This window comes from Dromaius novaehollandiae, chromosome 13 (assembly GCF_036370855.1).
Source record: "Dromaius novaehollandiae isolate bDroNov1 chromosome 13, bDroNov1.hap1, whole genome shotgun sequence".
Taxonomy (NCBI): Eukaryota; Metazoa; Chordata; class Aves; order Casuariiformes; family Dromaiidae; genus Dromaius; species Dromaius novaehollandiae.
In genome coordinates, this window is record NC_088110.1 from 6,317,501 (window position 1) to 6,341,632 (window position 24,132).

The 24,132-nt window shown below is 44.2% G+C and overlaps 1 protein-coding gene and 1 long non-coding RNA gene across 11 annotated transcripts in view; one reads left to right on the forward strand and one right to left on the reverse strand.

The window, feature by feature from the left end:
• The window catches only part of LOC112984386 (uncharacterized), a 164,644-nt gene extending 158,416 nt beyond the window's left edge, over nt 1-6,228 (forward strand). For 6 of the 9 annotated variants that reach the window (XM_064519514.1, XM_064519513.1, XM_064519517.1 and 3 more), the window contains 2 exons: nt 3,989-4,377; nt 4,576-6,228. In XM_064519514.1, coding sequence (XP_064375584.1) covers nt 3,989-4,377; nt 4,576-4,694 — 508 coding nt within the window. In that variant the 3' untranslated portion in view covers nt 4,695-6,228. The remainder of the gene's footprint in view (nt 1-3,988; nt 4,378-4,575) is intronic. The other 3 variants (XM_064519519.1, XM_064519521.1, XM_064519520.1) reach the window with 1 other exon arrangement.
• A 260-nt stretch (nt 6,229-6,488) lies between these two features.
• LOC112984388 (uncharacterized) overlaps nt 6,489-24,132 on the reverse strand; it is a 165,032-nt gene continuing 147,388 nt past the window's right edge. For both annotated transcript variants that reach the window (XR_003259465.2, XR_010391389.1), the window contains 3 exons: nt 10,283-10,357; nt 9,551-9,624; nt 6,489-8,702 (listed from right to left, as the gene is read on the reverse strand). This is a non-coding gene — a long non-coding RNA (uncharacterized LOC112984388). The remainder of the gene's footprint in view (nt 8,703-9,550; nt 9,625-10,282; nt 10,358-24,132) is intronic.

The window sequence follows — 24,132 nt, forward strand, 5'->3', positions numbered from 1 at the left end:
CAAACATCAGGCTCACATGCGCCACACAATTCTCCCACCCCAAACAAGAAAAAGAACTTCATAAATCATTAAGTCTCTTCCCTTGTGATCTTTTAATTCAGAAATTGAAGAATGTAAGAAAACCTGTTAATTGCACCTGGGCTTGTCTTAGCAAGAACTGAAACATTGAAATGTAAATGGTAAGGGGTGAAAAAAGCTGTTAAGAGTGACAGTAAAAAAGGGTGTGACATGATTTAGGACCAAGTAATATTGGGTCTTGTCACACAAATATTGCAGGCGAATGTTTGCTGTATTGTGTGTGCACGTATGTACCTTATGTAAAATAGCCACAGTCTGTCTGCTCGCGGAAAGCAGGGAGCGTGAGTGGGTAAACAGCTCATAGCAACAGATGAAAGGCTGGTGAAGTTCAGGCTCCCAGTTCAAAGGTTTCCGCGGTGTGCAAAGTGACAGTCGCCGGCTATTTGTGTTTCCGAGCTGCGGCATATTTGAATCGTTTGCTCATCTGCAGAGGCTCCCCATTATCCTACTCCTAGTTGGGTTCATCGGCTCGGCTCGGCTGGCTGGCTGCAGACCTATTTCATAGGGTGATTTTAGTAAAATGCATTTCACCCGCCTCATAATGCCCTCTCCTTACCCAAGAGAAGAGCCGAAATATTTTGTTTTAATTGATGATGCTAAATTATGGTACCAAAACCCAAGCATCCCGCTCACTCCATACAAGTCTCCTGCTGCCTGGCCAACACAGGTCTGTGATTCCATTTTTAAATCAAATTATGCTTGTGATAATATTGTCTTGAGCTTACAGTTGCTGACATGGATATTGACAAAGGCTTAGCCAGTATTTTAATAAGAAAACAAAATACGGGAAATACTCTAGAGTTTCCAGGTGGATCATTAACAAGACGCCTTGGAGGGCTGAGACTGCCAGCCAGCACAGGGAATGCATCACAGTTCGTCATACAACTTAAACTTCTTTTGACATCTAGTTATGTCGAAATGTGACTGATCACCTAGGGGTCCAGGCTCCTGTGAGGGAAAAGTTCACTGACAGACAGCGAACGAAGCTGATCTTAAATGAGAATCAAGAGCAAGCAGCATTCCCGCGCCTGACAGTCTGCAGCTGCTACCTGGGTCTGCCTAACGAAGACGAGCCTGCTCTGCTGAACAGCGATATTAGCATCTGTATGCTTCTGTCTCATTATCACACATCTGCCCACCTTTATTCGAGTGACGCCTCTTCTGATCTGACAGCTCAGGCATTGTCAGTGAAGAGATATTATGGGAGCCGGGTACAGCAGCTTAGGGTGTTAGCTTTTATTTTCTAAAGACTGTTGTACAGCTTGACAGTATAATGCCACAGAGGTAAAGGAGATAATTAACATATTGGGCAGTTTCTAAACAAAGCTGAGACAGTTATACTGGCAAAAGTGCTACTACTAGAGCGGCACTGTTTGCACTCTGGAAACATCAAAGGCTTGCAAGACCTCCCTTTAAAATACCGAAAGTGAACAGGTAGGTAGGCCGTGGTCCCCCAGCCTCGGCCTGAAGGTTTGGGGGCGCTGGGCCACCCCCGGGAGCCGCCAGACCTTTGGTGTGCTGCAAGAGCCGTCGCATTTGTTGGAAAGCGGTTCAAATATCTTCCAGCGTTTGAGGAGATGTGAAAAGGTTGGGGGGGGAGGAGGGGGAGGTTGCGTTTTTCTTTCTTTCTTGGATTTATTTTTACCCCACAGCACAAAGCTAAGTGCTTGTGCGAGCGTCACAGAGCTCATATTTGGATGGAGATTTAAGCCGTCTAAGTTGGAGATCACATATGGGATTTTCTGGAAATGCCAAAAAAACATACGAGAGAGGTTTCATCATTTGTCTGCTCAGTAAGAAAGTAGAAAGGCTTTCATAAAAAAACCCAAAAGTCAGGGAAATAGCGTTTCGAGCCCACAGTGTAGATGGACTGAGCTTAGATGACTGAAGAAGGCGATGTTCATGTTCTGCACTGCAGTGGAGAAAAGAAATATCGTACTGCGGTGTTACCGCCCGATTTACGTTCAGTTTGCACCGGGTGCTACGGTCTGTTTGTGCTCCAGTGATGGACTTGGATGGCGACGTGGTCCAGTGTTTCATGAATGTTTCAGATGTGACTCACTTCAGAAAACATAGCCTTTAAAAGTTGCCTTGTTTTTCTATATCGTGCCAAAAAATAGTTGATGTGATACACTGCAGCAAGAGCGTCCCTGAAAATGTCGTGTGTTTGAGCCCTTGTTTGGGTTTTTCGATGGTGCAGCAACCTTGACGCCCCTGCCTATAAGCAAAGCTGTAGTCCAAAGACCAGATCCTCAGCGGGTTTAAATGGGTCGCCCATTTATGGCCAAAACACTGTTTCCTGTTTCTGTGGCAATATGCAGATTTATCCTGCTGAGAATTTAGCCCTAAATTTCTAAGAAGTTAAGGACCTTCCTCATTTCATTCTTGGCTTTCATTTGGCTGCTTTTTTCTTTGTTCTTGAGAGAGCCCCAGGTTTCCGCGAGCTAATGCCGAAATTACCGTGATTCTGCATCAGTGCAAGCAAAGTCATGCCGGCATCCACACCGATGCCCTAAGAGGAGCTTGCTCGGACCAGGCTGGCAGACCCATGCTCGCAGTCGCAAAGTTCAAATACAAAATAAGATATTCATTTAAAAGAAAGAAAAAGATAGAATCCGTTGTCATTCATTCTAAAAAGGCATTACAGACTGCCAGCGCCGTACAGAAAAACAGGAGATGTTGACCTTTTTATTATAGACTTCCCTGTCCTGTCGCCCTCCCTTCAAAGGTGCCCCCCCCGCCTCGCACGCGCGTGCACACACACACACACACACACACACACACACACACACACGCACACGCATGCACGCGGTCTTCAGCTGTGTGTTATCTCAAATAATTACCCTGCGCTTCTGGCTGTCCCTAGTGACTGCTGCTGCTAAAAAAGCTACTCATTGTCGGTGAGTGAAGAGGGATTTCAAACCTGCTTCTTGTGGCCCAGCAACAGCTCTTAATTAACCACTCAGGTATTGAGCCGCCTCCTCGCCCGGCTCCCATCCATATGGCAGAACATGTCCGCAGCGATAATCACTGAAGGAAATATCGTATCAAAAAAAAGGGCTCGCAGAACAGAAAGCGCCCACAAATTATTTTTAATGATTCTCCTCTGGCGAGCAGGATCACGTGCCGTTTCGAGCAGGGCGGGGAGGGTGCCGGACGCGCCCGTGTCCGTGCCCGTGTCCGTGTCCGTGTCCTCGCCCGGGCCGGGCGTGGGGACGCCGCCGGCAGCCCCCGGGCCGCAGCCCCGCGCCGCGCGTTTCGGGCGCTGGAGGTCCGCGCTTCCCCAGCGCGCCGTGCTCCGGAAAACTTGCAGTCCTGGCGCAGGCAGGCGCTTTTCCCTCCGCCCGTGGTTTGTGGAAAAGCAAATAGTGATTTGAGTTTATAAATCTAATTAAAAACGAAGTAGCATTTACATTTTAAAACCTCGCGTATACCAGGCATACTGTGTCAAAAGATATTATGTATGATTTTACTTTGTGACAGAAACCATTACATTTAAAAATTCATTACAGCAAGGTTAGTTAGACACATGATGGATGCAGCTTTAATCCTGCCATATATTATTACAGTTAAAATGTAAATGATGAAAAATATTTTGTGCTTATCAGCATTTATGTGGAAATGTGTTTTACAGTGATATATGGTGTTATATTTCTATTATTATGATGAGAAAGAATGAAATACAAAAAGATGAAGTGTTTATTAAAACATGGTTACTTGTGATAAAATATTCTTGTTGTACATGACTTTAAACATATTTACTGAGGGCATTTGTCCAAAACAACTGTGAAATGTGTTTGCTATGCAAATCATTCTTTGTAATTTTTTTCCCTCTGTTATACAGACTATAGCTTTCTAATAGCCTAATGTAAAAGCCATGTAAATATATTTTTATTATTTTTCATTTCAGACATGACTGGGGGGGAACGAGGGCTGGCTTTGTTTACACACATGCCTCTATTCAGGTGGATGGAGAGATACATAAAAAGATAGATAGAACTGACATAAAATTTATCCTTGGAAAAATCTGTTTTGCTTTGCACCGCTTTGGTTGCAGGCTATCAAGGCGTGCGCTGGCCGGGGTTGGCGTCCCCCGGGAGCGGAGCGCGTCCCCCCGCTTCCCGCACGGCGGGGCGGCGTGGGCTGAGCCTGCCGCGCGCACGCCGGGCGAGTTGACACCTTGCAGAGCTGAAGCCTCGAAGTGCACCCCGGCTTGCAAGCTGACTTCTGCTCAGGCTGGATTTACACCCTCCTCCTCTGCACAGGGAACGGCTGCTTGCGCAGGAGCATCATCCCCCGGTAAGGGAAATCCCAATGTTTAGCCTTTCCCCAAATATGGCGAGTTTTTAATTGTGCTTGCATTTTAGAAGAGCCTTGCCAAGGCAATCTGTATAGCAATTTCCCCCTAATTTGAAGGGGGTAACAAGTTTTGGGTTCGATATTGCACGTTACAAATCCCTACACTGTGTAAGTTTTTTGTTTGTTTTTTTTTTTAAGAATTTATACTTCAACAGTGCCCTGCAAGAAGACTTTCTGGCACTGAGGGCCTGGTTTCCACAAGCAAAATCCAGTATAATCTTGCGCAGAACAATACAAAGGCAAAAAAAAGCTATTAAGTGACTTGCCCAGCATCCCGCAGGAAGTCTGTGGCAGAAAAGAAAATAAGAACTTGAAGGTCCTGAAACTCAGGAATTTAGCCATTATGTGTGTATTCCCACGTGTGCTCTGCCCACTGCATTTCCAGTGTACTTCAAGTTTGCTCTGCTGGTACTTCTGCTGGACCTGACTGACCGCCACATTATTCCAGTATTAAGTAAGCATAATCACGCAGAAGACACTCCATTACACCCCGACGTTACCCTACCTTGCTGCTACTTCCACAACGGACCCAGAGCTTATTTTCTGGATGTGCTTACTACAAGTTTATTCAGTTTTTTACTTTTTATATTTATTTCAGGAAACAATAGATTGAATAAATAAATTACACATTTACCATTTTACTACTGTAATTTCCAGTTTACACTGCTATACCTTCAAGAGTATTAGATTGATTTAAATTTGTTATAATGCAGTAATCGGCTGAGACTGCTTCTAGTTACATGAAATTGAGCCTATCATTAGCAGCTCAAATGCAGTTACTCAAAAAAATAATTAAGTAGCTCGAAATGTTTGTTTGTGACCAGGAGCACATATGCCATTCAGTCTTTAATACCTTTCTTTTGATACAAACAGAAGCAGGAGCCCTGGTGCTTGTAGTTCACTGAAGTGGCCATTTCCTTATAACCTTCCTCTTGTAACAATGTTTATTCAGTTATCAGGGAAGAAATATCATTTGTCCATGCAGCTACAATTACCTAATTTGTTGTATAAATTATTACTTTTTTTTCTCATCTAATGTTGATGACAGAATCATTTAATAGACTTTCAGTTGCTCAAGCTTGAAAATTGGTTCCACATTCTCCCCTTTTTTTTCCAGTTTTCCTCCCTAGGGTGAGTGCAATGTGGTCTAAATACAATTTCTATCACGCTTTTTTCTTTTTTAAACATCTGCTTGTATGAGGATGTTGTTGTGTACATTAGCGCTGTAAAGTTTAGCACTCTTCAGGGCTACCTTTGGCTCGCAGCTTCCTTGTTCCCTGGGCCAACCATAATATATCAGGAACCTCCGATATTTCCTATCTCAGCACTCCTCATAACTCTCCTGCTCAGCTGTCTGACGCTGTTTTCTTTAGGAAGTCCAAAGTGAGGGGGCCTGGTTGACCTGGCATCGGTCCTATTTGTAAGAATAAAACCTCTTCCCTGTCCACCTCTGGAAGGTTGTCGTGGTGGGGTCACATCCGCTGCGGTTAGAGCTATCGCGCCGGTGTCGGGACATGGCCACGTAACCTTTATTGTCCTCTCCTACCCTTTTGTTTGAAGTATAAAACCTACTCAGCTGGTTTTCTTCAAAGCTAAGGTTAAAGGATTTGCAACTGTGTCTTTGCTGCATAATTAATTAGGAAGGAAAAAAACCCAGCTATTCTCACGTTCCATATATTTTTGCAATATGTTTGTTTGTTTATGTAAAATCTGTATTTGCTTTTTAATTTTCTGTCTCCTGCTCTAACTGCTGAAATAAATGCCAGGCAGGCGTGTTGGCTTAGTGTCGAAGTTACTGTGTGGTTATAGGAAGAAATGGTGTGTGGAGCGGCCATCTCATTTCCAGCCTGCGAGCTATGGGCTGTTCTCAGAAGTAATGCCATTTCGGCGTCTGCGGTGCCGGAGATGTCACAAAGTTATGGTCTTCCCATTCGTGACTCAACTTGGTTGCCTATGAAATGTATTTATTTTGTTCTTAAGTCTAAGACTATTTGCTGAAAGCAGGATTATCACTTTGTAGACCACCAACAGCTGTTGAAAAGCAGGGCATAAAAGTTTGTTTATGTCTTTAATAACCCACTTAATGACGGAGCAAGCACATTATTCATAATAAAATAGCCTGGCATAATCTGACTTCAGTATGTGGTGTCAGGGAATTAAGACACATCTGCTATGCCATAAAATAACATTGTGTATACTATGTACATTAAAAACATGTGTGTATACGCATATGTATATTATATACATATATTTAAAATGTCTCAGTGGAATTCTACTTTTTTTAATTACATTTAGAAAATAGCGAAATGGTTAAATGATGATATTTTTACTTCTAAATCTGAATTTTACATAGCATTTCTGCTATATGGCTAGTTATAATGGCTAGGGACAGAATATATTATCAGAGTACATTTAAAGGCATATTTTCAAGCCCTAAAATTGGGGTTCAAAGTCTATTTTTAGCCTCCAAATAAGTGACCTAATTTTCTGAAGTACAAAGCGTTCACGGGTTCTTGACTTGATGAGGATGTTGGTTGCTCAGCAACTCTGAAAATCAGGCCAGTATTTAGGTGCCTAAATACAGGTTTATATTTACAGCAGAGGCATCCGGGTTTGCAGCTTTTATCAACACGAATTATTTGCGTCCCCATTGCACTTAGAGGCGAGAGGCCACCGTGCTGGGCGCTGCACGTGCAAGTCTCGTGACCGCCGCTGCTCTGCTCAACGTACGGCCGAAAAGGACGCGATATGGTTCATCTTCTCTTTCCACGGGGATCCTGAAGCCTGCGGGGGCAACGAGCGGCACCCTGGAAGGGTGCTGAGCAGCGCGGCTCCCAACCGGCAAGGCGTGTAAACATGGCTTAAATTTAAGCGTGTGAGATGGAAGTGGAGCTACTTGCATCTTAAAATTAAATGCATGTTTCACTAGATCAGGCCAGATGGTTTTACATGCTCAAAAGTGACATTTACAAGGTCACATAGGAAGTGTTTGACAGAGCCAGGAACTGAAACCAGATCTCCCGAGTGCCAACCCAGTGCCTTAATTTTGCTCGCATCCATTTTTTTTCTGATGGCATGTTTCTCTTCAGTGCAAACAAGCAGGAAAAAATGAATCCAGTAAGGAGACAATTAAGTTGTTTTTTCTTTTCATTTAGAAGGGCTGGGAACTCAATGCCACTGTGCAAAAGGCTAGCGCTTTCATCTTTTCAGCAAGGCATGTATTTATAGACTTTTTTAAAAAATTTGTTTCTTCTATCTTAAAAGAATGTAAGCAATCTGTTTTCATTTTGTAGGTGGCCCAGCAAATAAAAAAAGTTAAAAGTTAATAAAAATTCTATGCAGATATATGTGAACTAGATGAACTCTCCCAGTATCTGAATGTTAATCTGCTGGAAAATAGCTGCTGTGGTACTGGAATAGCTCAACGTCATCCAGCGAGGCACACTAAAAGCAGCTCTCTCATTGACATTTTTCCCCACAAATGCCAAAATAAACATGAGAAATTATTATGGAAAAAAAACCCAAATGAACTACTGGAAAGGCAACTGTGGTATATTTAAGCCTATTTCTTCAGCTTCACCTTTATCTTAGCTTTCACTAATGTATATGTTTTACTTGGTTTTACTATCCTTGCAAATTATCTTGGATACATTTGATTTAGTCTGTCTTTCTTTGCTAGCTCTGTTCCTGACATATACCTATGCTCTCTGCAAGCTCCCTTTCTGCCTCCGGTTTTAATCTCTCTTCAGCCTGCCTGTCCTTGTTTAACTCAAATCCAGCCCGCATCACCATGAGAAATACTCCAGGTGAAATGCTAAATTTTTCCTATTAATGCTTCTTGGGCCAAGATTTTACTCTATATATGAAGAGGGAGGAAGCAAAGAACCTCACAGGCATCTCTCACTGCACCTGCATGATGGGTACTTAGCGTTACCTCGCATCTCGGCTGATTTGCCTCTTTGTTTCACCCTCTGTTGTGTTTAAAGGACTTGTATGCATGAAGTTTGTGTGTCTGCGACCAGTTTACCTAAATTGGAATAATTACAGTGCATGAAAACTGGTGATTTCATCGCATGGGGCTTCTCTAATGCTGCATAAGAGGTTTGTGGGGAAAGAAAAACCCTTTCACAGGGAAAGCTTGGGCAGCCCCAGCTGCTCCGATGTGGGGGCTAGACTCAGCCTCCTCCCTACGGCGAGATGGGATGAGGGCAGTGCTGCCGGCTATGGACGGACGGCCATCGCCTATTTACGGACACCGAGCAGTGCTGTGAAGAACAGGCAAAAAACAAAGTGTGACATATCAAAAATGACTTTTGAGAAGAGTCACAATTTGCTGAAAAATAACATTGATGTGATTCTGAGCTTAAAATTTTAATAGGCCTTTAGTCTAGATTTAGAGCCATTTCTTGGTTATTTTATATCAAATTCAGTGAAACTGAAGCTTAGAATTTTTCAAAGAAAATATGCCCTAACTTGTTTGATATGTTGTACTGTCTCTTGGCTCCTGCTGGAATAAAGACCTATGGGCTCATTAAGAACTTTAAAGCTCCTGGTGGAAAGATCTCTTGCTAGGTAGCAATAATACAGTTTATTTCCAAGTTATGCTTAAAACCGGGTGCTATTCTGGACAAGTACACATTTTTCAGTAGAGTGGATGCAGAATCTGTTAACGAGAGTGCATCATCAGTGGTGTTTATTTTTCCTCATTGCTTTTCTTTATCTATATTGTAGCCTACAATGTACATCAGAACGGATGCACTAGGAGTAAACCAAAGGTCCTGTCTACGCATATAGTGCCGCTTCCACAGTATAGCGTCCTATCTTCCTCCATTCAGCACTTCTGACTAGCTGAGCCAGAGGTGGTGTCTTTTCTTGTGTTTTTATAGCCCTTGATATATGTTCTTCATCTATTACTTGTTTAAGGCTGTGTAAACTTTCGGTATTCCCAGCAACCTGGGGCACAGAGTTCCACAGTGTGCTTTTCGAACTTGGCACTAATAGTTTTACTTGATGCCCCTCCAGTTCTTGTATTGTGAAAAAAAAGAGTAAATTCTTGTTCCTGAACACTTTTTTCCATGACATTGTTGTTTTTATAAACCTATGCTGTACCCACCTTTCATCCGCTGCACTTTCTTCAGGCTGTAGGATCACCGTCTACTTAAATGTTCCTCAGAAGCTGTCCCATGGCTGTAAAATGTACCAAGTCAAAATTGGTAAATGGACAAGCAGTATTTCCTTTCAGGATAAAATGGCCACATGCTGCCTTTAACAATGCAGAATACAAGCTAGGGAAATGGCAGTAAAACTGGAAATATGCAGAGCAGAACTGATGCGAATCCCCTCTGCAAGGTAAGGGATTTGGGGCTGACACGAAGTTGGTCTGGGTTCCCCATGTACCGCATAAACCCAGGGCAGGGCCGCAGGGGCTCCCGTTCGGTCGCAGGTAGCATGTTCCTCTGTGCTCGGTAGCCTGCACTGAGGGCACTTTAAATATTGGATGGGGAAATTCTTAGGCATTAAACCAAGGTCTAAATCTGTCAGGCAAGAGATTGGATTGCAGGCTTTAAAAACATTGGTACACTTAATTTTATGTAGTTTTAGCCAGCTCCTTCATTTGGGGGCTTCTTGGTTTGTGGCACTGGCACTTACTGGGAAAACTGGAAATCTAGTACCAGTGTAAGCACCTACCCCAGCTTATTACAGAGGGTAAACAGCCAATGTTATTAGTAGATGAGGAGGAAAGGTAGATCAATATAAAGAAATACTACTCTCATTCTCTATTCCCTTTGTCACTGCCAGACCTCAGAATATTTCAGTTCATTGATGTCAGGAAGGATTTACTTGCCTGCCCAAGAAGCTGGTGCCAGATTATTCCCAGGCTGCATCAGATACCGATCAGCATGTAAGCTGGCTTGGGCAGCTGTGTAAGAAAATAAAATTTAAGATCACAGCAACTTAAAATACTGCTCAAGTTTATAATGTCCACATTGGTATTAGGCAACTTGGCAACAAAAGTGGCCAAAACACACGTCTCCTTTCACTGTAATGCTTAGTGAATACATCAGGTTGGTTAGACAGAGGGGTATAATGTTTTCATTAGCTGAATGAACACCTAGCTCAAGCCAAGTCTTTTACGGCTTCTGGAAACATTTTATTCACAGGGGGCAGCTCAGGGGTCAAACTCTGTTTAGCATATTCGCCTCCCTATGAACATGGCATTATTTCGTTTACACAGCGGCTTCCTCACCGATGGTGCCTAGACCCTCGCCTTACGTACCCTGACGGTCGGATGCCTTCAGCAAGCTGCAGCGCGTGCCCCGCATACCTTCCCATCGCTGTTATCACCGATGGTTTCCTCAATGGAAATAATCATTCACATTATAACTGCTGCCAAAACCCTCTGGCACAGCAAGTGCTCTTGGCCTGAAAGCCTGAAGGCGTTGTGAGGCCTGAACAGCTGGAGCGGCAGCACGGTGGGTCGGGAGCTGCCTTTGAATTGTGCGACAGGGAAAAAGATGTAAGATTTTCCTAGAGAAGAATTACACGTTGCTTTATGTGTATGTATAGAACCATAATTTGTGTTCAGTATCAATCTGAATTGGTGTCTAAATCTGTCTGGCCCCTAAAGGCGAGTTCAACCCACGTGCCTAGACCCGTGCATTTGTACACATAGGTACTGGTATCCGCGAGGGCACGCTAACCTTCGCTCTGTGTTTGTGCACCTCGAGGACCTTGCTCCCTCATCAGTTGCTACAAATTAAAGTTAAAGATAGTTAAATAATAAAGATTTTATTGTCATCAGTCATCCGACGTTACATGCCCAGTCACAGACTACGGCATCTTGTTCTGTGAGTCCTAACCAATATCAAACTGCAAGCACGTAAGCAATCCCTATGCCCTTCAGCTTGCGCTGCATCCCCCCGTCCCAGTGCTTCACCCGGCTCCATGAAGACCTGGCAAACCCGCCCTTCTGCAGGCACTGGCCATCAAACGTCCAGCGGGCGCATGTGGATATAATCATTGGGATGGCAGTATATATCTGACAGGCATCTGTCAGCAACACCGAGCTGCCTTGCTAGCCCCTGTCAGCGGGACGGCACCGTCCTGGAGCTAGCACACCTTCACGAGGTCAGTGAGGACCGACGATGATCATGTGCAGGATTTCTAAACAAAACCTGCAACTGTCCGTGCTTATGATTTCGTGCCCACAGTCCCACAAATCATCCTCCATGCAATCCCATCGCCGCATTGGTTGCATGCACTGAGGCTGCAAGGATTTTGGGTGTCAGTTGAAATATTTCTATGCAAAGATGCCATTTTTCATACATTCGAATTCAGAAGATGACGGTAATTGTTCTAGGCCCCTTCATAGGCTTAAACATGTTCAGCGAGTTCAACCAAACAAACTACTTGCATTACTTTTCTGCAGTTAAACCAAGTAACTTGCCTACCTGAGAAAGTGTCAGCAGCGTGAGGGCCTTTACGGGTCACGGTTGAGCCCTTATAGAGGTAACGTTATAGCAAGGGGCACACTGGAGACCAGGCCCAGTATGTGCCAAACTGACATGGGAATTACCATTTTCCACCAGAAGGAAAATATTCTTCTTCTGGACAACACCCATAAGCTCAAGTCTGGAAATATGGACATGAAATGCAGCCTGACAGCCCAAAGAGAGCCTTTTTGTCCTCAGACAGAGCAGAAAGAAAGTAAAAATAAATAAATAAATAACTTCCCTGGCCTTTTTCAAACGGCCATAGGGCCACCAGTGCCACCCCACCAGGTGTGCTGTGAAGCAGCGAGACCCTCAGGAACAGCAACTTTGGCCAGATCCTTGCGCCCGTGTCCCAGCCAGCACCTGGTGAAGGTGGTGAGCCCTGCTCCTCGCCTGCCCGGCCAGCCCGCCGCGCACCAGGCCCCACCAGGGCCACGACCCGGTGGCTCCATGGGGTTTGGAGCAGTGACACCCTGCAAATCCGCCCCAAGGGAAGAGCCTGGCTCCGTGTTAGCACTGGGAAAGGCTGCTGGCGGCCGTCCCCGGAGCTCCCGGCCCTCTCCGACCAGCGCGCCAGCCGCCAGCACGCCACCGTCGCCGCTCCTTGTGTGGTCCTGGAAAAGGCGGCCTCGTGATGGCTGCCGGTAATGAGGAAAACTGGTGTGTTTTTGTTTTGTTTCCTTTTAAATAAACTTGCCGTTCTTAATCTAGCAGGCTGGAGTCCGGCCTCGACAGCCCGGTGAGTAATGAGGTGCAAAGGAAGACAGGATGCAGAATTCGGCGGTCAGGGCTGAAGGTTGCCCCAAATTTAATCTCTGACTGAGCTGGAAGCACTGCGTCCCTGCCCGCCGCTCTCGCCTCGCCCGCCGCCGTCGGCAGTGCGGTGGCATGGGCGGACTTTGGCCAGCAGAGAGCTGGAGCCACGGCGCGGCGCTGCCCCGGCCCCGAGGAGCCGCCGGGACACCCCGACACAGCCCGTACTCCAGCGCCCACGCTCCTCTACAAACCAGTGCCAGGAGGCCAACGCTTGGTATCGTGGTCTGTATTTAGTCATGTGCAAAAACGCGATAATCCAGGGCAATTTCTGAAAGATGTGCCATTAAACTGTCCAGTTTCCTGTCCCGCAATGAAACTAGAGTTCAGCAAATACTTTTCTTTTGCCTCAGTTGGCTGAAATGAAAAAGTCCGGTTTGTTTTCACCTGAAATGGACCTGAATTTAGGGAGTTCCCCCCCCCCTTTTTTAATGCGGTCTAGACAAAAAATATTTTCAAAACAAAAAGTGCTGTTATGTACATAGCCATATATATACATATCCATCTATCTATCTATCTATCTATATATGTATGTATACACACACACACTTTTTATATATATATGTTTGCTGATAATTACAAAAATATGGTCTCTTTTAAACAGAAAACTTCAAAAGAATGTCAAAATACTCTTCTATGCCTTTTCCTAATGTAGACCCACTTCCCTCCTTGTTCCCCCTTCCCTCCGAAGTGGGCCGATGTGGCAGGTAATTTTGCTCCCCAGCAAACTGCGCTGTTGTTGTTTTACTCTTCATTGGCAAGAAATAACACCCAGTCTGAAATGTTTGTTTTCTTTAGGCCGATACATTGCAAATTTGTTTTCCAATTTATCTAAGTAGATGTACACTGAGTTGTTTTAATTATTGTGGGTTATTTTGCCTTCGGTGTTTTTTCCTAGCCTATCTTTTAATCCCAGGATTATTTACAGCCATAATACAGCAGAAGAGGCGATTCGCCTGGAGCGTTGCCTCGATCGCCTATTGCCGGCCCCTTACAAGCAGGGCGTTTGGGCACTCTGTGCTGGCAATTTGGGCAGTATTTTCTGCTGGTTTCCAGATAAAACAGTTCAAGAAGCAAACGGGCAATCAGGTTCATGCAGTGGCCCCGGTGACCCAGAGTGTCACATTGCTGAGCTCCTCCTTGCTTTGGTACCCAGCAGCGAGCATTAATTTCAATACCTTTTCTAACCTTTCAGCCTAGCTCAAAGCAGAACTTGGTGCGAGAAAAACCAGTCTTCTTACCACGGGCTGGAGGCAGTAAGTAATTCTTGTGCCGCGTGCATTGCTGGAGAAGTTTGTGACCGTGGCTGAATTACAGCTGTGCACGCACGACACATGCACGTAGTTATCATTGAAATGATTTTTGGCAGCAAATAAGAGAGCGGGCTGATTAAACTTTAAGAGTTTTCTCAACTAATTCGAGCTTCTTTAATCAGCTCACCTTAGCTCAGGTGTCCATCTGGTTGCCAACAGTCTTTAACATGCATCGAGGAGAAGAATATAGTCAGCAAATAACGCCGTTTCCATGGTGACCGCAGGTGGCTGTGGGTTTTATGTGCTCTCCTCCTTCCCGGATGAGCAGATAAAAGGTCGTTGGTATCACTGTCACCAGTAAGTAATAAGTCCAGGCTATTTTGTGGATTTTGGACCAGAGAAGACCGGCGATGAAGAAGTCAGCTTCAGCTGCGCCTGAATCCCTTTGGCTTGATACCACTGGAGCGTAACCACGCTGTTAGGGGCATTGCCGAGCAGAAAGGCTTTTGTGCCTCCACAGCTCAGGCAGAGGTGAGAATACCTCTGCTTTTTCAGATGGGTGGTTGTAAAATAGATTTAGATACTCTGAAGAAGCACGGCAGCTTAGTACCTGTCGAGGGCAGGTGAACATGATGAGCAGCCCTACAATTTTTTAGGCAGCACTTTGAAAGAGGGGCAAGTATAAAAGCTTAATCATAGGTTCTGCCTGCCAATGAAACAGTTCTCATGTGCGTGTACGTGTACGCGTGCATGTGCGTGTGTGTGTGTGCGTTTTGCCAAACTCTGTGATCTCTAGCAAAATCAAAACCAGCAAAACAAGAAAAGGAAAGCAAAAAGAAGTTTGCACTGGCTCACATTCAAGTCTGTTCTGACCAAATATCTTCAGCTGTTTAGGATAATGCCTGGTGTATATTGATGTGTATTGATTTTTCAATCCAGCACTTTAATTAGGCTCTGGTTGTTCAACCTTGCACCTTTGCTGCATCAGAGAATGAAAATAGCCAGCATTGCTTCTCCAGGAGCCTTGGACCTGAGACAGCGAAGCAGCGCAAGGCTGAAGGAAAAGCCTGCAGAATATTGACGGGGAAGCTGAATATCTCAAAGGCAAAAAGTTGCAAATCTATGTTTATCATTTTTTAACAAGAGCGGCCAAACATTGCCATACTAATCTTAAAATCTATGTTAAGGTCAGTCGGAAGTGAAAGAAATTAACACTCCGCTGACAACTGAACTGTTGTTTCTTTGAATGCCTGATGACCCTGTCTAGTCTACAATGTTGTTAAAAATTTATTAACTAGCTCAAATGCCTATTGACTAGAAATGAAATATACATTGTAGGCACAGCACAGCGCCGGGACGACACCATCGTATTTAACAATGTGCTGAGAGAACACCTCGCCGGAGGTACTCCGTGAATAGGAAAGCTTTCTTTAAGAAATGTTTGCTTCCCCATACTTCAAGATCTCTTTCTCTTGATGAAAAGCTGAAAAATGTAAATGTTATTGAGTAAATCTGAAATTGCATGAAGATGTGGTATCACTTTCTCTTACTGAGGGACAGACCTTTCAGTTTCTCATCACTAAAATAGGAGACCAAAGCACCAGAAATGAGAAAATAAGTAGCTAAATGCAGAGCACAATAGGAATTTATGGAGCTGTGAATACAGTAAATATGAAATTGTTGCATTTAAAGCTCCACTCGAACATTGCGTCATTGCTCAGTGTCTCATTCTGAGCGTATTTTCAAATATGCAATGTGAAGCTGAAGTGCTAAAAATGGTTATATTATGGCTAATTTGATTTTTAAAAGGTGGAAAGATCTAGTAGAATATTGATGCCAAACCTAAGTATTTTAAAGGGAAAAAAACCAACCAGCATCCCATGTATAAACGGAAGAATACCCTCAGTCCTAATGCTCTGAATGGTACTGTGCAAAACCATCACGTTCACGATCCTTTTTTCCTAAGCAGCCGAAGGGGGCTGGATGCCCGATCGCACGACCTTCAGCAGGATCCGCGTGCCCAAAGGGGCTTCCAGGCCCCTTTGACGATCCCCGCCCCGAGCCGCAGTCCCGGCGGGGCCTTCGTCCCCACGTGGGATCGACAGGGAAATCTCCGTCCGGTTGACTGAGACGCCTCCTCGCGCCTCGGTTTCCGCGGCAGGCGGTGAGACGCCCCAGGCCGGGCGCTCCGCTCCGCTCCGCGGGCTTGGCTCCGCGCCGGCTCCCCGGCCCGTGGCTCCTTCAGCCGTGCTCACATTAAACCCGGAGTTATTGCTGATAACGAAAGTCGGTGCCTGTTCACCTTCCAGCAGCAAGGATTAGCTGTTTACTTTCGCAGTCAAGAGCAGGGCACCATGGGAAGCTACAGCGACGAACTTTCAAAGCAGCTTCCATTATCTACTGTTTAGGTCAAGCCAGCTAGCACTTCTGAGTAATTTATAAAGTGCTATACTCTGAGGCATTGCACAATCTCATTATCATTAGTTTTTGCATATTTAACTACAGTTTTTAATTAGATGGTATTTTATTATTCATGCACATAATTTGACTCCAACTCAGGCAGTTCTCTTGTAAAAGGAAATTCATTTGAATCAGAAGTTTGTACTTCATGGTGTTTAGCTGGCAAGTGGTGCAAGTCTGCAGTCTATAATGGCTTTCTTTTAATTTAGCTAATAGCTATCATGTTATGTACCTTTATAAATTTGTTAAATTCATAGCACTGGGAGTTGTCTCTCTATGCGGTAACTGTAAGTAGTTTGCTGTGTTTGGCTTTCACATACAAACTGTTTGCTCAGGCTCCTTGATGTATTATTAAAATTGGTAATGGACTCCTGGGACGTCATCTAGTTATATGCCTTCATTTGCAGAATAAACCATGCGTTGTTTTCATCTTTACTCATGATTGTTAATGGCATTGATGATGAGAGGGGTGTTTTTTCCACTGCCTTTATCAGCACTGCTTTATTATGCAGGCAAAATAGCCAAGCTGCTGATTTTGTTTAAGGTTTTCAATTAGTCATTTGACTGAACACATCTGTTACTGGCAGGCTTCCAGCCCTGGACTGGAGCTATTACTAGTTTACACCTGCTGAACCATGGCCATAAGCTGTGAATGGGAATAAACCTAAATTGGCCTTTTAGATATGGTTGAAAAGTTGTGGTGTTGCAGTGTTTTACTGCAGTGTCATGAAGATATGAACTTTTCTGGCTCTGAGGTTTAAATCAGATGCAATACCCCATTTACCCAAATATCCTGCTTATAGGTTTGTTATTAATAATCTGTTTACTGCTTTACAACTGCCATGGCTTAATCAACTAGCATTAAGTAGATAAGATAACATTGTATTACAAAGGGTGGAACTCCTGATTAATTATGTTTCTAAACAAAACATAGCAATTAAATGCCAACTATCTTCAGATACCTTAGGTATATATAAAAATATGCTAAGAAGTCAGACATCTACTCAACCTGAAATGTACATTGGGGATTTCAGATATATTTCAGCTCTTCCACAGTTTCCATTTTGTATGGCTCTATTACCATGCCCTTTACAGAGATGAAAGGAAGTCTATTTGTCATAGCTGCCTATTCCTAAAACTATAAAACTCAGCAGGACAAGTGGATGCATTTGGTGCGGCAGTAGCCAGGTCACAGTGAAAGCAGCCAAGAGTTTGATTATTGCAGTTCAGGGAAGGTTCACGGAAGCAGCAACATTTCTGTTTGATCCAAATAATGCACTTGTGACTGAAATGAAAACATTTTCCTCATTGTGGGAAAGTAATGAACACCATTTCAACCCCCCAACTTGACAAAGGATGCTGGCAGAGCTACTGAGAGTAAGGTGCCATGACACTATTGCAGTTATAATGATTAACCTATTAATGGTTCTGTAATGATTGTTTGGCAGCATGGTTTGATTTACTTCAAAGAAACAAATATCCCTGTCCTTTAGGAAGCGATTTAATTTTCTTTTTGGTGAGTCTTGGATACCTAAAGAAAGAAAATGCCTGTAAAAAAGACTGCATTAACCTAGCACTCATTGCTCCCTGACGGCAGCAGGGTGCAAGGGGGCAGGGGGGCAAGGAACAAATTACTTTCTAGAAGTAAAAGACCTATTCATTAAAGTACTTGATACTTCTAGGCACCTCTCATCCTTAAATGCACGCACAACTTGAATGTGACACCTCAACCGGGCTCTGCATTCCCACAGCTTCCCGGTTTCCATCTTCACAGCCAAGCTCACACCCGTCAGCTCGCTGATGCAGGCCAAAGGGTTCAGAAAGGTGGCCAAAACAAGAATGCTAAAAAAAGTTTCTCTTCTATAACTCCTTAAGTTTTTTAAACTGTATTTGCAAAGAAAGCCATTTACATGAAAAGAGGCATTTTGGCAATCCAGGTTGGGTTAGCTAACTTGATTGACACAGCTGTTCAACAAAACCTGAATTCAGCTGCAGTGGGACTTCATGTTACTTGCTTTTTGCTGCTACGAAAAGAGCTAAAAGCAGAGCTTTCAGTATGAACAGCAGTCTCACATTTCCGCATGCTTTACTGTATCGCACAAGGTGACCAGGCGTCGGGCGGGCCAGGCTTTCATCTTGCCGACAAACCTGGTATGAGTCCTGGGGCATAGTATCAGCAAGGCCCGAATAGCTGGTACGTAAAGGCGGCACAAGTGACTCCGCAGCCCCGGCACAGCCTACTCAATCCCTGAAAAGGCCAGTGGCCCCCTTCATCGAGACTTCAGGTGGGATTTCTTCCATTCCTCTTAGGTGAGGGGGAAAAAAAAAGTCACCCATAACACTAGCACACCAGCCAATTAGTTGCCTTTAACAGTTTTGCCATCAATGTCAGGATTTGACCATCTTTTTAATAGCAAAAAAAATCAAAAGAGAAAAAACTCTTGTTTGTACTGCCCATCAGCAGCCAATGGATCAGTCACTTGCAGACTGCAACAGAACACACTCTATTTAAACAATTTACAATATTCACCTTTTATTCATAAACCAGATTTTCATTGTGCTTCGAAAAATCCTCATAGGTAACTGGTAACTACCACATTTAATTGCAGCAAGGGCAAAGTTAAAACTGACTTAGCCACACTCCTGCTAAACAACCAAAAAGACCTAGTTCTGGTTCTGACACACCTGAGGCGAGAGACAGCCGCAACCTGCAGCAGCAGAGCAGCTCCCGTCATGGGGGTCTGAAGCCCATGTTATAGGTACCAGGCAGTTCTCACAGGGACTAGGATGCTATGGTCTCTTCATCTCTTGGCATATTCTACCTTATAGCCTTTTTAGATGGGACTTTCAATTAAATCTAAAAGAATTAGTTATCTACTGCCATCAGAAGCCAAGAGGATTTGGATACCCAGCACTGCTGGCGCCTTTGCAACCCACAACTTCAAACAGTTTCTCAACAGTGCATAGCATTCCCCGCTAGATAAAATACTCACGCTAGCCAAAAAGAAAAGCAGTATGCAAAAAATACAAATAAGACACACTTCCTTTACATGCTCCCTGATATCCATGCAGACATTTACTGGGCTGCTAAGGGTTAATTCTGATACTGAATTGGCCCAATCAGGTTCATTTTTGCCATCTTATTAGGTTAAATAAATAGAAACTTCTCGCAATATCCATCCATAACGATAAGCAATTCTCACTATAATGGATGGCTAATATATAAATTCAGCCCACATCAGTTTTGTGTCAACTAGCAAAAACAGAAACAATGGAAACTAGACAGTCATGGCTCTGCATAGGTCAACAACCAAGGTTATCTGTATTCAATTACTGGTATCTGCAAACTTGCATACTGTCAGCTGATCATAGACTAAATGAAAACTTATCATGCACAGAGGCAGCAAATACATTTATTTGAAGCAGGCATCATATTAGTTCACTGGTTTGACTGTGGTTAAGGGAAAAAAAGGGGTTATCAGTCTTTTGGGAAATTCTTTCAAATATAACCTGCAGCAAATTTCTAAAATTGGGATTATCTATGTTATAAATCTTTGTTCAAAAGTAGAAAAGGAACAGAAATTCCTCCATAGCCCTCAAAGACAATAAATTATATTATTTAACAATAGATAAACTTAGGGCACCTTTCCTGTGGTACAGCCCTATTGTGAATTAAGTTTTAATCTGCTTCGCCCCAACATCTGTTGTGTGGAACCAGAGAGCTGGCTGTATTGGACACCGACAATAATTTGTTTGTTAACTGCTTCTCCGGAACAATATATCATTTCAGAAAACAAAGCCTACTAACACAACGCGTATTTATCTGTTTCCTCTATCTGTGTTCCTTTTTCCATAAGTGCAAGTTCAGGCTTTTGAACTGTTTTCCTAGTGATAATTTGTGATGCTGTTAGATTCATAACCCTGGAAAAATAGCATTTATTTTCAACTTTTTTGTCATCTTTGACCAACAGATGTTCTGTTCAAAACCTGAAAGCACTCCTGAGGTACGTACCAGCAAATTATAATTGTTAACGCCCCTGTGGAAGGAAAACGTCAATAAATATTTGCTATCACTAGACTGTTTGGAAACAAAGCCACTTGCTTCATAGACGTTCATGTGATTAATCTTTCTATACAGCTTTTCCAACAGTCTATTCAATTAGAAATTTAGCATTTTGTTTCTTTTCTGAAGAGGAAGTGAAAAACAGCTTTACAGTAAGAAAAAAATACGTAAAAGCCTGTGAGCAACCTGTATCCCACTGTACAATAACACATGAACGAGTTTTGGTGGTACAAAGGTGACCACAGAAACAAGCAGTGATCCAGCTCCAGCATTTTAAAGCTCTACAGCGAAGTGGCAATCGAGGAAACAAAAACATCTGGAATTGTGATGCAGATAAACGCCCCAACATCTGTCTGCTAATGAGAGTTAGCCATCCCTATGGATAACCTCCGCTGGCCAAATGGCTTTGCTGAAACCACGTTTACCTACAAATCCCCTCCTTTTGTGAGAGATGGTGGCTCGTATTTCCCTCTAGTATTTTTAAAGATCAGACTCATTCCTTTCTTTTGAGGGCTAAAATGCCTTTCCTTATAGATGCTTGAAAAAAGCAAATCACTAGAGCTTTCAAAAAATAGGTCTGTGAGCTGGGATAGGCATTCAGAAATATCCTGCAGAAATACCATAAAACCATAACGAGCCAGTTCAGCTAAAAGCTCTAAACCATCCTTCTGTTGTACTCCTATGCTATTCCTATTCCTATTCCTATTCTATTCTATTTTACGTTAAGTTCTTGCATCGCCCCTCATTTTATCACTGGGTGTGTCCGAGCTCCTTATAGTGCTATACCGAAGAACAGGACTAATGCCTAACACATGTTGTGATGATTTGGGGAATCAGTCCCTGAACTGCTTAAAACGAACTCCATCTTACACTGTGGACTGCACTGCATCTGTTTCAGAGAGCAGACTGCACACAGAATGGAGTTTCCTCGCCATCGCTGCAGTCTTTTGTCCTTTCATTGATGCGGTAAATACAGGAGATGCAGGATGCATCCTTTTACCTGGCTACAGGGCTAACAGTGGAGCATCATTAAAATGGGAAAAATCAGCCATGCAAATGAGACGAAGAAATGGCTGCCACTCCAGGCAAAGGAAATTTTCCAGGTCTGAACCCTACACAGGCAGCAACTTAGTAACAGTTTGTTTTGTGGATTCACTGCATGAGCTGATAAAGCTGATAAGAGGCATCTGAGGTGTTAGCAAAACAGGAGAGACTGAGACTCCAGAGAGGCTCCGTGTTCCTGAGAAGGCATATGCAGGAATTCGGGGCTAGAAGAAGAATCATGACCTACTTAGCAGAGTCTGACTTAAGCCCCAAATAATGCTCTTGCTCAAGCATGAATTGCAAGCAGCTGAAGAAAGATGAGCTTCTGCACTTGTGCTCCAGCCAAGTTTGCCCACATCTAATGAGGAACAGCCCAACTCAGTGCCACCTTGCATTCCCAGGACACGGAGCAGATGGAACAACTCAGCGGGCTGTGGGTCCCAGCGCAACTCACCTCCTCCGCCAGGCACCCAGCACACGCGGCCAACAGCTGCTTGCAAAGGCCAGAGCTTCAAAGCCTCCAGTTCAAAGACAGAGGATGGAGCAGTGGCTGCAAGAAGCCGCTCTGCAAAGGGAACTAGAGGGCAGGGACCGGAGCGGGCACCCGCCGCACTGCATCAGACACCCAGCAACCAGAGCAGAACTAAAAGCCCAGTGGCCACAAGCCTGACAGAGCTAGAGAGCAGCAGCCACCACGGCGGGAGAGGAGGTGCTAACCCCGCGTACCTAAACACAGGCACAGCACTCTCACGGCTGTGAACTTTGGCAGGGGTAAAGAAGAGCGCGAGTACCTGGCTCTCCTCTCACCCGCATCCTGGGCACTGCCTCGCTGCACGCCAAGTCTGGGCATATGCCTTGGGTGTTGTGCTGTTTGGGCCAAAGCCCCACAGAAACAAAAAGTGAGTCCACACCGCAAGACGTTGCGAGTCAGCCTTCAGAAGGACAGAAACCTCATGTCGAGGCTGGCGAACATGATATTGCTGTGGGCTTTAAAAGGCAAAAAGAAGTCCTCCGAGAAAGGGAATGCAATTGATGGGAGGAACGGCAGACCAGGCAGACAGGACATACTCTCCTGGGATGCTTCAGCCTGATCAGTTGAGATGTCTCTGGATGTGAGGAATCAAGAAGACATCCCCTCAGCAGAGCTTCCCCTCTTTGGCTTGCAAGGTCAGGGCTGCCTTAAACTTGCTGCTTGAACCAACTTCAGGGAAACAGGAACCGCAGAGGAGCGATAGCTTGGTTACTGCATTAAGACTCTCTCACACTTTGCAGTCCCAGTGATTTAAAATACATGTATATTCTGAATGTGCAGATTACAAAGAATTATCTATGTTACAGGTTCTACTCTCTGGATAAATGTGGGATTTACTGGTTTATGAGCGCTGCTCAATATAAAATCATTTCAAAATTAACTTGGAAAATCTTTACATTTCCCTTTTCCCCTGTGAGACTTGCACTTTCTTGAAAGTTTAATGCCTGGTGTTGCAGGTTTTATGGACATGGCTGTGACTCCAGAAGCTGTTAGTGCGTTTAAGCAAACAGTAACTTGAGTCTAAATACCAACCAGAAGGTTTGATTATAAACATGCTGTCCAGCTGTACGTCGGATACGTTCAACCCCAGCTGCTGGCACACATCCCCAGCCTCACGAGTTCAAACAGTGGTTGCAGTGGGAAAACTCCTAGCTGCTCCCTAACACCCTTTATTTTCTGCTCCTGTTTCTGTGCCATAGCTCTCCTTCTTCAGTGGATATTATCCAGCCCTGGATATAGGGGTTTTTTTCACCTATTCACCAAACTTCAGCAGTTTCCCACTTTGATTCCCTTTCCATTTTTACCTCTGGACCCTCCTGTCTAGTTAGCTCTTCATTGCTACACCTGTGCTTCACCTTTTCTTGGGAATGTCACGGATATAACAGTGGGTGAACTCTTCCCGGCGGCAACGTGTGACTCCCAGTAGCCTAATATGGATATACTGCCAATAGCTGCTGAAAACCTGTTTGCCAGCAGGTAGACAGGACGGCTTTCTGCAATGCCTCCCAACCATTTAATCCTCTCGTATGAATGGTACACAGATACGGGGAGCTCAAATAGCCTGTGCTGATCTTTCCTGATACTGACAGCCCCAGGGAGTTAGAAATCGTAAAAATGTAAAGAATAATAATTGAAGCATCATATTGTCCTTCACCATAAAGCTATTTTTAGTCTAGTTTTAAGTAAAACTGGGATTCGCACATAATCGTATGCCACCAGCAGGGCACCAGGTTCTGCACAACTAGCGTGGGTGGGATGAAAGACAAATCGTCACCAACAGATAAGGCCCAAACTCACACAGGAGTCACTGTGCCCCGCGCTGGAGGAGCAGGCAGGCCTACCAGCTGGCATCGCCTAGGACTTCAGAGAGTTACAGCTCAAGTTTTAGCCATCCCACACGATCTATAAAAGTAAAAATGACCATTGGTATCTGTAACTATTGGAAACGGCAAGGGGAAAGCAGGAATTTAAAGGAGGTTGCAGAACTGCAGGAAAAAATAACTGTGAAGGATACTTGAACTCTACATGGTTTTGTTT